Source organism: Bombina bombina, chromosome 2 (assembly GCF_027579735.1).
Source record: "Bombina bombina isolate aBomBom1 chromosome 2, aBomBom1.pri, whole genome shotgun sequence".
Lineage (NCBI taxonomy): Eukaryota > Metazoa > Chordata > Amphibia > Anura > Bombinatoridae > Bombina > Bombina bombina.
Window position 1 is genome coordinate 317973773 of NC_069500.1, and position 14284 is coordinate 317988056.

At 39.1% G+C, this 14284-nt stretch overlaps 1 protein-coding gene across 1 annotated transcript in view; it reads right to left on the reverse strand.

Moving 5' to 3' along the window:
- Positions 1-3088: 3088 nt before the first annotated feature.
- HINT1 (histidine triad nucleotide binding protein 1) overlaps positions 3089-14284 on the reverse strand; it is a 33925-nt gene continuing 22729 nt past the window's right edge. Inside the window, exon 3 of the mRNA XM_053701650.1 lies at positions 3089-3427. Within this exon, the coding sequence (XP_053557625.1) occupies positions 3263-3427 (165 nt within the window). The 3' untranslated portion in view covers positions 3089-3262. The remainder of the gene's footprint in view (positions 3428-14284) is intronic.

Below are 14284 nucleotides of genomic sequence, written 5' to 3' on the forward strand. Positions count from 1 at the left end.
TGCTTCTTATATGGGGGTTACATTTTTTATCTGATTTAATACTTTTAGTAAATAATTGATCAGCATCATAGCTGAATAATATAACCTCTCCCGGATTTACAAGGAGCCAAGGGTTGTTTATGTATTAGACTGTGTTTAGTGTGAGCTAGACTGCCATTTCCAAAAATATACACCCTTTTTGTATTTGCGCAGAGATAAAAATTGTAATGTGTAAATATATATGCGCAAATTGTGTTCTAATTTGCTTTCAAATAAGTTGCTGTATTGTGATGATTATGATTGACAATGAAATATGTTAATACACTTTAAAGCGGTATAAAAGGGTTGTATCAGCCATTCTCAAGCATCCGATGAAGCCCTAAGGTCAGCCCACAAAGGGGAGGGGCGAAACGCGTCATGCCTGAGGTTCATGAGAGCTGCAATTTTTGAAGTGGAGGAATACTTACCTGGCAGTGGGTAATGGAAGTACCGTGCTCCCTGTGAAGTTGTTTTACCAGCGCATACAATAGCAGCCTTGTTTCCAAGAGCTTCCTTCTTGTAATCGTCAAGGTGCAAAGTTAGAGGAGGTTTATTGTGCCGTGGATATACCGGAGTCCGCTGCTGTAGGAGTGCAGTTTTCTGTGACGGATCTGGTGGAAACGAATCCAGCAGACTAAAGGAATTTACCACAAATCTGTGGTGAGGCTGCTTTTTTGTTATCAGCTGGTTCATACAGGAACATTGGAACTCTTTTGTGGCAACTGATTCATTCTTTTTGGAGCGTGTTATACACACTAAGTGCTCCAGTTTTGGGACAATTGTTTCTCAATAATCAATGGTTATATTGTTGCAACTTAATCCTACATAACGCCTAGTTATAATTATACTAAGGAAGCGTATTGTTACACTGTTGTGCTTTCTTGACATGTATAGTTACTATGTGTTTAGATTGTATAGAATACCAGGCCTGGTAATGTTTATTTCCTCTTTTTACTTGCACTAATAGTTTGGGGTCATTTGATGTCCCTTGGGTATAGTGATTGAGTAAAATAAACCACTTATTTTCCTTGACCTTTGAGTGCCGCCTTGTCATTCTTTTACATAACTACAGATAATAATGGTTACGTCTTCTCTTTACTATTTTATTAAGAATATTGCTTAATGACTGCAGGCACCTGGTTGTGTATATTTATCTCAATAGTAGAGTGCACACATCTCTTTATTTTTAAATTGTGATAAAAAGTTAGTTCTCACATTGCTTGAATTAACCAATTAATATTACTTTTATGCTTAAAGACCACTTTAACAAAAGTGAAGATAAGATGGCTGCCTGTGAGCTGTCCCCAAACAAGAGTACAAGGCTATCACCCAACAAATTTATCTCTCTGTTTTAACAGTTTGCAATGTTAAAGTGATGTAATGTAAAGCTAAACCTAGGTAGGCTCATATGCTAACTTTAAAGCCCTTGAAGGCCACCTGTTATCTCTAATTGTGAAAAACCATCAAAATGCACTGAGATAAAAGGTGGCATTCAAAATTAGCATATGAGCCCACCTAGGTTTAGCTTTCAACTAAAAATACCAAGAGAACAAAGCAAATTTGATGCTAAAAGTAAATTGGAAAGTTTTTTTTAAATTGCATGCCCTATCTGAATAATGAAAGTTTAGTTTTGACTTGACTGTCCCCTTAACTTGCAGAAACAAATCAGTACACAAAATAGATGTTAAAGATCCAATAGGAGCACATTTCATACACAAATGTTGCAGAATGTGCTTCTCTGAGGCTAATCATTTCTATAGTTTGTGCTGCACCACTTACTTCTACAAGCTTGCAATTCTCTGGTTTGGCCGTATATCTCTATATCTCTCTCTCTATATCTCTCTCTCTCTATATCTCTCTCTCTATCTCTCTCTATCTCTATATCTATATATCTTAAATTTTAGGTTATATGCATATTCGTATGCTTTTTGTTGGAGCCATTTAAAGTGAACGTGAATTTTGATGCTAAAGTACCCGGTATTTAAAAATTCGAAATTCGATTAAAAACCGGGGCACTTTAATTCATCAAAATTTACATTTCACTCCTGTTGAGAGAAAAAAAAACCTTACCTTTTAAACTTGACAGCCGCTCCAGCTTCCTCCGCCCGTCGCAAAGCCTCTTCCTGGGTCTAAAATGAGGAATACGGCTTCCGCCAATCAAGGTGTTGAATCAGACACTGATTACCCCGGGGGGGGGGGGAGCCGTGATTGGAGGATGACATGAAACCCACAATTTTTATTTCTCAATTTGGATATATAGAACGATTTAACTGCAAAGGGGTTAAACTCCAGAACAGCAATGCAATGACAGATTGAACACATCAGCCAATGGCAAGCATATGTGTGTAGCCAAAAATGACCAGATAGGTTCTAGTAGAGCACTGCTGCTCCTGAGCCTACCTGGGTATTCTTTTCAACAAAAGAAAGCAAGAGAACAAAGTAAATTTGATAACAGAAACCCCAAGTCAGAACATTCTGTGATCTGAGATGTCATCGCAAAAAATGCAGCATGTATGCAGAAAGAATGGGACACATGCAGGAACTGTTGGCTCTTTCACTTTGCAGCGCTGCACTGCATCAGGCTGTGGTCTTCAAATGGCACAGCGCTCTAGCTGCACTGTGTAAGTTTTCCTTAAAGTGCATCCAGAACACAGTGCCGTTTGAAGTGAACAGTCAAATATGGAGCATAGTTGCAAAGCAGCACTGAATTTATTATTGTTGACTGACTCAAGACATTATAAAAACGTAACACATTTTTTTTTATTTATTTATTTTTCCTCTGCAGCTAGCGTGCAATGCAATTTTCAATTGCTGCACTATATTATAAAACTTAAAAAAATGCTTTATCCTCCAGTTAATTGAACTGGTGCTTTACTGTAACTGCTTAATTAAAAAATTATCATTGAAGAAAGTGAAAAAAAAAGTCTGCCTCTGGTAACAGGAGGCAATAGCTGTTACATCTTCTCATACCGGATAGATTATGAAATACTCCAACAACATGTCAAGAAACAACCACTAAGAAAATAAAACATTTAGACAATGACAACAGAAGTATATATTGCACACAAAATTGATATTGAAAAAGCAGATTCATTTTTATTTGTTTTTTTTGCCATCACATGAAACAGCTTTTAGTCTGTCTGAGCAAATAACTGCAGCGCATAGGAGGCGGATGTTTCAAGAACTCATTTCACGTGAGAAGGCAGACTACACCTGCCTTATAAGTATGTATTGTAACTCAATGTTAGCCAGGGGGCCAGCCCAGCTGACGGCCACCAAGTACATGCAGGTGAACGTGATATACAGATTGGCCACCATCTGGACCCTCATTTACAACAAGTCGGTAGCCCTTCTTCAAACCCAAATCAGCCGCACATTTCTTGCCAACTATCATGAGATGTCCAAGGAGCTGTAAATTGCAAATAGAAAAAAAATATATATTACCATAAACATGCATATTAAACACACACACACTTTTAAACTATGAAAGAGCACAACTTAAACAATGTTAAAAACATTTTTTGCAAGGGATATATTAATGATATAAATTTTGTGCACGTCTGTGTAAAGCTAGGGCTCCTTTTATCAAGCGGTGGAGGCTACTATGGAGCCCTTGCAGTGCAAGTTCAAGGGACATTCATTATTTTCTAGTATGATTCAGATAGAGCATACAATTTAAAAAGGGACATCATTTTTTTCTAGTATGATTCAGATAGAGCATACAATTTAAAAAGGGACATCATTTTTTTCTAGTATGATTCAGATAGAGCATACAATTTAAAAAGGGACATCATTTTTTTCTAGTATGATTCAGATAGAGCATACAATTTAAAAAGGGACATCATTTTTTTCTCTCATTTTGATAGAGAATACAATTTAAAAAAAAAGTTTCCAATTTACTTCTAATATCATTCTTATGTTATTCTTTGTTAAAGAGATACCTAGGTAGGTAGCGTGCACATGCCTGAAGCACTACATGACAGGAAATAGTGCTGGCTTCTAGTGCTCTTGCAAATGTATAATACTGTTGCCATATAGTGCTGCAGACACGTGCACGCTCCTGTGCCTGCATCTCTGCTTTTCAACAAAGGATAAAAATAAAAATCTGACAATAGAAGTAAATTGGAAACTTTATCTAAATAATGAAAGGAACAAAAAAGCATGCAACTATCCAGTTTGCTTCTATTATGTGATTTGCTTGATACTCTTAGTATCCTTTGTTTAAGCAGCAATGGGATATAGCTGCCGATTAGTGGCTGCACATATAGAGTATATATCTCTTGTCATTGGCTCATCCAATTTGTTCTAGCTCCCAGATGTGCATTGCTGCCCATCCAATAAATTATACCAAGAGAATGAAGCACATTTGATATCAGCAATAAACTGGAAAGTTGTGCTCTCTATCTGAATCATGAAATACATTTTGTGTGTCATTTTCCTTTTAATCATCCCAAACCGGTTTGTTCAGGATGACTGGCAGGCCCTGCTCTCAGGCCAGGGGCTGTGCTGCACAAGCAGTTTCTTATGCAATAACAAATGTGGGCAGCATCGACAAATGCCAGCAGCCAGGTTCCCTAGCTGGTCCTTTAAGTCTTATTCTACTTGTCCTTGCATGTAGCATCTGTGAGGACACACAACTGCATACATACTTCCATTCCTTTACTACTCCTTGTTACCATTTTAATCACTATGAAGTGGTAATATTTTTTTCTTACACCTGACATTTTTAGAACATAAAAAGCATCTATAACATGTAGCTACATAAAAAAAATAATAATTAAAGATTCAATAGAGTATTTACTATGTAACTATGATTAATCTTATGTAAGTGGATTTTGTCTGCACTGGAATTGTATATAACCATTTTAACTCCTTTGGAATTAAAAACTGACCACCATTTTAGTCATAATAAGAATTTTCTTCAATGATTTATTATAATAGTCAGCTTTGTTTTTTTCAATTAAAATCTATCGGCACTAGATAGCCTGAAGGGGAAATGTTTAATGTCTAACTGAAGCTTTAGCAACTTGCTATTACATTATTTTATACAATTATTCTCAGGGGGAGAAAAACCTTTAAAGCAATGCTTAAAATACATATAAAATGACAATTTAACAATGGTTTTAGAACTCTCCCAGGAATAATTCTAAAAAAATACAATCCGGTTGCATAGCAACGAGAAGTTAAAAAAACATTACCTGAAGATTACTTACTATAGAAAAAGCATATAATCAACAAAAGGTGACAAGCCTGCTGGCTGCTCAAAATGATGTGTTAACCCCTGAGAGTTTTAAAGTGGCAAATCTTTAAACTACATAGATGAGAAAAATCATGTGCATGGAGTTGTATTTATTATTATAAAAAACATAATTTATGCTTACCTGATAAATTCCTTTCTTCTGTAGTGTGATCAGTCCACGGGTCATCATTACTTCTGGGATATTACTCCTCCCCAACAGGAAGTGCAAGAGGATTCACCCAGCAGAGTTGCATATAGCCCCTCCCCTCTACGTCACCCCCAGTCATTCGACCAAGGACCAACGAGAAAGGAGGAACCAAGGGTGTAGTGGTGACTGGAGTATAATTTAAAAATAATTACCTGCCTTAAAAACAGGGCGGGCCGTGGACTGATCACACTACAGAAGAAAGGAATTTATCAGGTAAGCATAAATTATGTTTTCTTCTGTTAAGTGTGATCAGTCCACGGGTCATCATTACTTCTGGGATACCAATACCAAAGCAAAAGTACACGGATGACGGGAGGGATAGGCAGGCTCTTTTATACAGAAGGAACCACTGCCTGAAGAACCTTTCTCCCAAAAATAGCCTCCGAGGAAGCAAATGTGTCAAATTTGTAAAATTTGGAAAAAGTATGAAGCGAAGACCAAGTTGCAGCCTTGCAAATCTGTTCAACAGAGGCCTCATTCTTGAAGGCCCAAGTGGAAGCCACAGCTCTAGTAGAATGAGCTGTAATTCTTTCAGGAGGCTGCTGTCCAGCAGTCTCATAAGCTAAACGTATTATACTACGAAGCCAAAAGGAAAGAGAGGTTGCCGAAGCCTTTTGACCTCTCCTCTGACCAGAGTACACGACAAACAGAGAAGACGTTTGTCGAAATTCCTTAGTTGCCTGCAAGTAAAATTTTAGGGCACGAACTACGTCCAGATTGTGTAGTAAGCGTTCCTTCTTCGAAGAAGGATTTGGACACAAAGAAGGAACAACAATCTCTTGATTGATATTCCTGTTAGTGACTACCTTGGGTAAGAACCCAGGTTTAGTACGCAGAACTACCTTATCCGAATGAAAAATCAAATAAGGAGAATCACAATGTAAGGCTGATAACTCAGAGACTCTTCGAGCCGAGGAAATAGCCATTAAAAATAGAACTTTCCAAGATAACAACTTTATATCAATGGAATGGAGGGGTTCAAACGGAACGCCCTGTAAAACGTTTAGAACAAGATTTAAACTCCATGGTGGAGCAACAGTCTTAAACACAGGCTTAATCCTCGCTAAAGCCTGAACGTCTGGCACTTCTGACAGACGTTTGTGTAACAGAATAGACAGAGCTGAGATCTGTCCCTTTAATGAACTAGCAGATAAACCCTTTTCTAAACCTTCTTGTAGAAAAGACAATATCCTAGGAATCCTAACCTTACTCCAAGAGTAACCTTTGGATTCACACCAATATAGGTATTCTACGCCATATTTTATGGTAAATCTTTCTGGTAACAGGCTTCCTAGCCTGTATTAAGGTGTCAATAACTGACTCAGAAAACCCACGTCTTGATAAAATCAAACGTTCAATTTCCAAGCAGTCAGCTTCAGAGAAGTTAGATTTTGATGTTTGAAAGGACCCTGTATCAGGAGGTCCTGTTTCAGAGGTAGAGACCAAGGTGGACAGGATGACATGTCCACCAGGTCTGCATACCAAGTCCTGCGTGGCCATGCAGGTGCTATCAGAATCACTGATGCTCTCTCCTGTTTGATTCTGGCAATCAATCGAGGAAGCATCGGGAAGGGTGGAAACACATAAGCCATCCTGAAGTCCCAAGGTGCTGTCAGGGCATCTATTAGGACTGCTCCTGGATCCCTGGATCTGGACCCGTAACGAGGAAGCTTGGTGTTCTGTCGAGACGCCATGAGATCTATCTCTGGTTTGCCCCAACGTCGAAGTATTTGGGCAAAGACCTCCGGATGAAGTTCCCACTCCCCCGGATGAAAAGTCTGACGACTTAAGAAATCCGCCTCCCAGTTCTCCACTCCCGGGATGTGGATTGCTGACAGGTGGCAAGAGTGAGACTCTGCCCAGCGAATTATCTTTGATACTTCCATCAATGCTAGGGAGCTTCTTGTCCCTCCCTGATGGTTGATGTAAGCTACAGTCGTGATGTTGTCCGACTGAAACCTGATGAACCCCCGAGTTGTCAACTGGGGCCAAGCCAGGAGGGCATTGAGAACTGCTCTCAATTCCAGAATGTTTATTGGCAGGAGACTCTCCTCCTGACTCCATTGTCCCTGAGCCTTCAGAGAATTCCAGACGGCACCCCAACCTAGAAGGCTGGCGTCTGTTGTTACAATTGTCCAGTCTGGTCTGCTGAATGGCATCCCCCTGGACAGATGTGGCCGAGAAAGCCACCATAGAAGAGAATTTCTGGTCTCTTGATCCAGATTCAGAGAAGGGGACAAGTCTGAGTAATCCCCATTCCACTGACTTAGCATGCACAATTGCAGTGGTCTGAGGTGTAAGCGAGCAAATGGCACTATGTCCATTGCCGCTACCATTAAGCCGATTACCTCCATGCATTGAGCCACAGATGGGTGTTGAATGGAATGAAGGGTGCGGCAAGCACTTTGAAGTCTTGTTAACCTGTCCTCTGTCAGGTAAATCTTCATTTCTACAGAATCTATAAGAGTCCCCAGGAAGGGAACTCTTGTGAGTGGAACGAGTGAACTTTTCTTTTCGTTCACCTTCCATCCATGTGACCTTAGAAATGCCAGTACTAACTCTGTATGAGACTTGGCAGTTTGAAAGCTTGAAGCTTGTATCAGAATGTCGTCTAGGTAAGGAACTACCGAAATTCCCCGCGGTCTTAGTACCGCCAGAAGAGCACCTAGAACCTTTGTGAAGATTCTTGGAGCTGTAGCCAATCCGAAAGGAAGAGCTACAAACTGGTAATGCCTGTCTAGAAAGGCAAATCTTAGATACCGGTAATGATCTTTGTGAATCGGTATGTGAAGGTAAGCGTCCTTTAAGTCCACTGTGGTCATGTACTGACCTTCTTGGATCATGGGTAAAATTGTCCGGATAGTCTCCATTTTGAATGATGGAACTCTTAGGAATTTGTTTAGGATCTTTAAATCCAGGATTGGTCTGAAAGTTCCCTCTTTTTTGGGAACCACAAACAGATTTGAGTAAAACCCCTGTCCCTGTTCCGACCGTGGAACTGGATGGATTACTCCCATTAACAATAGTTCTTGTATGCAGCGTAGAAACGCTTCTTTCTTTGTTTGGTTTGTCGACAACCTTGACAGATGAAATCTCTCTCTTGGAGGAGAGTGTTTGAAGTCCAGAAGGTATCCCTGAGATATTATCTCTAGCGCCCAGGGATCCTGGACATCTCTTGCCCAAGCCTGGGCGAAGAGAGAAAGTCTGCCCCCCACTAGATCCGATCCCGGATCGGGGGCCCTCAATTCATGCTGTTTTAGTGGCAGCTGCAGGCTTCCTGGCCTGCTTGCCCTTGTTCCAGGACTGGTTAGGTCTCCAGCCTTGTCTGTAGCGAGCACCAGATCCTTCTTGTTTTGGAGTAGTGGAAGTTGATGCTGCTCCTGCTTTGAAATTCCGAAAGGAACGAAAATTAGACTGTCTAGCCTTAGGTTTGGCTTTGTCTTGAGGTAGGGCGTGACCCTTACCTCCTGTAATGTCAGCGATAATTTCTTTCAAACCAGGCCCAAATAAGGTCTGTCCCTTGAAAGGTATATTAAGTAATTTGGACTTAGAAGTTACATCAGCTGACCAGGATTTTAGCCACAGTGCTCTGCGCGCCTGAATGGCGAATCCGGAATTCTTAGCCGTAAGTTTAATTAAATGTACTACGGCTTCCGAAATGAATGAATTAGATAGCTTAAGTACTCTAAGCCTGTCTGAAATGTCGTCCAGCGTAGCTGAACTAAGATTCTCTTCTAGAGACTCAATCCAGAATGCCGCTGCAGCCGTGATCGGCGCAATGCATGCAAGGGGTTGCAATATAAAACCTTGTTGAACAAACATTTTCTTAAGGTAACCCTCTAATTTTTTATCCATTGGATCTGAAAAGGCACAGCTATCCTCTACCGGGATAGTGGTACGTTTAGCTAAAGTAGAAACTGCTCCCTCCACCTTAGGGACCGTTTGCCATAAATCCCGTGTGGTGGTGTCTATTGGAAACATCTTTCTAAATATCGGAGGGGGTGAGAACGGCACACCGGGTCTATCCCACTCCTTAGTAATAATTTCAGTTAGTCTCTTAGGTATAGGAAAAACGTCAGTACTTGTTGGTACAGCAAAATATTTATCCAACCTACACATTTTCTCTGGTATTGCAACTGTGTTACAATCATTCAGGGCCGCTAACACCTCCCCTAGTAAAACACGGAGGTTTTCCAGCTTAAATTTAAAATTTGAAACATCTGAATCCAATCTGTTTGGATCAGAACCGTCAGCCGCAGAATGAAGCTCTCCGTCCTCATGTTCTGCAAGTTGCGACGCAGTATCTGACATGGCCCTAACATTATCAGCGCACTCTGTTCTCACCCCAGAGTGATCACGCTTGCCCCTTAGTTCTGGTAATTTAGCCAAAACCTCAGTCATAACAGTAGCCATATCTTGTAATGTTATTTGTAATGGCCGCCCAGATGTACTTGGCGCCGCCATATCGCGCACGTCCCGAGCGGGAGATGCAGGTACTGTCACGTGAGGCGAGTTAGTCGGCATAACTCTCCCCTCGTTGTTTGGTGAAATTTGATCAATTTGTACAGATTGACTTTTGTTTAATGTAGCATCAATACAGTTAGTACATAAATTTCTATTGGGCTCCACCTTGGCGTTAGTACAAGTCTCATCTTCTGAATCAGACATGTTTAACAAACTAGCAAATAAACTTGCAATTTGGAAATACTATACAAGTAAAATACAATGAAAAAAACGAACTGTGCTTAAGAAGCACTGAATATATATAACAGATGAAATCAATAAGCTTTGTAAAACAAAACGCAATTTAGCAAAGGCTTGTACCCAGTAGCAAGGAATAACTAACCCTGAGGCATAAAAAAGTTAAAGAATAAACGTTTTTTATCACAGTCAACTACAATCTCACAGCTCTGTTAGATTACTTCCCTCAAATTAGCTTTGAAGATCCCTGGGTTCTGTAGAGATAAACCGGAACATACAGGAAAAAACAATGAGCTTGTGACTGAAATTTTTGATGCGTAGTAAAAGCGCCAAAAAAGGTCCCACCCCCTCACACACAACAGTGAGAGAGATCAAAAACTGTCATAATTAGATCCAGCAACTGCCAAGTGGAAAAATAGTGCCCAAACATTTTATTCACCCAGTACCTCAGAAAATGAAAACGATTTTACATTCCAGCAAAAACGTTTAACATAAATTAAGAGTTATTAAAAAGCCTGTTGCATTGCAATTAGGCTAAAGTCTTATATACATATTGTAATTCCAGTGAAGTACCATTCCCCAGAATACTAAAATGTAAAATATACATACATGATATTATGTCGGTATGGCAGGATTTTCTCATCAATTCCATTGTTAGAAAATAAAAACTGCTACATACCTCTTTGCAGAATAAACTGCCCGCTGTCCCCTGATCTGAAGTTTACCTCTCCTCAGATGGCCGAGAAACAGCAATATGATCTTAACAACTCCGGCTAAAATCATAGTAAAAAACTCTGGTAGATTCTTCTTCAAACTCTACCAGAGAAGGAATAACACACTCCAGTGCTATTAAAAAAATAACAAACTTTTGATTGAAGAAATAAACTAAATAAAATCACCATAGTCCTCTCACACATCCTATCTAGTCGTTGGGTGCAAGAGAATGACTGGGGGTGACGTAGAGGGGAGGGGCTATATGCAACTCTGCTGGGTGAATCCTCTTGCACTTCCTGTTGGGGAGGAGTAATATCCCAGAAGTAATGATGACCCGTGGACTGATCACACTTAACAGAAGAAAAAAGCTAACAAAATTGTGTATAGTTTTAAAGGGCAATTTTACATTTTATTTAACTGTCCCAAACTAGCCAGAAGAGAAGATAAGCTAAGGAAACAGGCTTTTAAACTCAGAGGAAACAGTACATCATGGTGGTGCCCCCCAAGGAAGGACATCTGAGATGTCATCGCAGAAAATGCAGCATGTCTGTAGAAAGAACAGGACACAACCAGAAACTTAATTTTGCTTTTCAAACGCTGCTCCACATCAGGCTGTTCTCTTCAAACAGCGCTGTGCTCTGGCTGCATTATGTAAATTTTCCTTAACACACTGCAGCCAGAGCAAAGCACTGTTTAAAGAGAACAGTATATGGAAGCTCTCATGGATTTTTTTCAACCCCATCCCAGCCTTTTCCAGTCTATAAAACTGTGACCCCTGAATGTAAGATGTTCTTGTGATCTATGCACCTTTTTTATTACTATATTTGTACCTTATAATTATGTGATGTTATATATCAAGAGTAAAGGAAATAAGTTTTATTCGAAAGAGATTTTGAAAACTTAACACAATTTCTGTTTTTTCCCCCTGCAACTCATTTGCAATACAATCTTCAGCTTCTGCAATATATTATAATACTTAAAAAATTGCTTTCTTCTTCAATTAATGAACACATTGCATTTGAGCTAGTGCAATCGAGGTGGCAGAGTTAAATAACCCGAACTTGTTCATTCAGGGTGACTGACAGTTCAAGAGCAAGGGGTGGTGGTGTAAAAGAACATCCTTGTGCAATAATAGAGTCAAGCAGCAGATGAGCAGTATCTGCTGCCCACTCACCACAAATATAGCAGACATGTTCCCTATCTGGGAACTTTGTGCAGCCATTACATGATAAATGTTTATTCAATATTTAAATAACAGATTTGAAAGTACTGTATATATCTTCATACTATTTTCAAACTAACCTTTTCTTTGAACACATCATTATATCTAGCTTTTATTTATTATTTAATGTCCCTTTGACCTGACCCAGATTTTACAAAGGTTCAATATGTAACTTAAAAGGGACACTAAACCCAAAATTTTTCTTTCACGATTCAGAAAGAGAATACAAATTTAAACAATCCAATTTACTTCTATTATTTATTTTGCTTATTTTTTTAGATATCCTTAGTTGAAGAAAAAGCAATGCACATGTGTGAGCCAATCACATGAGGATTCTAAGTGCAGCAACCAATACTATCTGAGCCTATCTAGATATGCTTTTCAGCAAAAAAATATCAAGAAAATAAAACAAATTAAATAATAGAAGTAAATGATAAAGTTGTTTAAAATTGCATGCTCTTTCTAAAATTATGAAAGAAAAAAAATGGGTTACATGTCCCTTTAACCCTTTGGCTGCTAAGCCATTTCCCACCTGGGTGCTAATATTTTATTTTAATTTTTTTTTATTTTTGAAAACATTTTTTTTAACTTTTTTTTTTTTTTTACAGACCCCCAAGACTTATACTGTTGGAAAGGTTAAGCGATTGCCTTTCCAACAATGGGTCTTGGGGGTCTGTAGCTGCTTAGATGCCTGAGATACAGGCTTCTAAGCAGCATGCCCCCTCCTCCTATACTTAACATTGTTAAGTATAAATAAAGTTGCTCGGTGACGTCATCACGTAATTGCCCGTGACGTCACCGCGCATTACGTGAAGCCCCGGCGATGCCGGTCACTCTAAAGGCACGATCGCTGGGGTAGGAGCAGTAAGGAGCCCCCAGATCTCCCTCAAGGTGGGAGAGTGCTCATGACGGCTCTGAGCCGTCATTAGCACCAGAGTGAGAAACTGACGGCTTAGAGCCGTCATTAGCACTCAAAGGGTTAAGTATGAAATTATAGGGTCATAACAGTTAAACTTTCATGATCTCGACAGAGCATGCATTTTGAAAAAAATAATTCACTTTGCTTCTATTATCCTATTTTATTTGTTCTCTTGGTATCTTTTGTTGAATAGCATATCTAAGTAGGCTCAAGAGAGTTGCAACACTGCTATTTAGTGCTCACAATTTTATAAACATTGCACCATTATATGGCAGTAGTGTTGCTTCAGACATGTGCACGCTCCTGAAGCTAACTAAGAATTATTTTCAACATAGGAATCCAAGAGAACAAACTAAATACAGGTAGCCCTCAGTTTACGCCGGGGTTAGGTTCCAGAAGGAATGGTTGTAAATCAAAACCGTTGTAAATTGAAACCCAGTTTATAATGTAAGTCAATGGGAAGTGAGGGAGTTAGGTTCCAGGCCCCTCCCAAAATTGTCATAAGTAACACCTAATACATTATTTTTAAAGCTTTGAAATGAAGACTTTAAATGCTAAACAGCATTATAAACCTAATAAAATAATCACACAACACAGACTTCACTTGCATTTTTCTGCAAACAGTTCTTTCTATGCATTCCAATCTGGACTGATTTATAGACAGGAAGATCTTGTTCCTTTGAAATCTGCTTGATAGCTCAGGTCTGGTTAAACTGATTAATTTCAGCTTGCTTGGCTTTGCTGCAACACAAGCGGACAGCTCCACCTACTGGCTATTTTATTCAATGCACTGCTTCTCAATGCTTTTCAATAGCAGTTACATGACTGGAAAAAAAGGTTGTTATTCTGAAACGGTGTAAATTGAACCGTTGTAAACCGAGGGCCACCTGTATACTAAAAGAAGAAAATTAAAAAAGTTATTTATATTTTTCCCCTAAATAGTTTGCTCCATCTAAATCATGAAAGTTTAATTTTGTATTTTATGTCCATTTATAAAAAGGTACTCAAAGCACCTCCAATATTAAAAAGATCATTACTAAATTAAAGGCAAGTCAGCATATAAAAGGTCATCTCAAATTAAGCCATCTCTATCTTTACAAATATAAGTGGGATGCAAATCTAAATAGAGAAACAACGGTCAAGCATAGGAGTATTCACAAGTTAAAAGGTGGAAAATCACGTGTAAATTGGTAAAGCAGAGAAAACATAATTGTGGAGCTTTGTAATTATAAAGATACATTTAAAAAAAGGAAATTTCTGCTT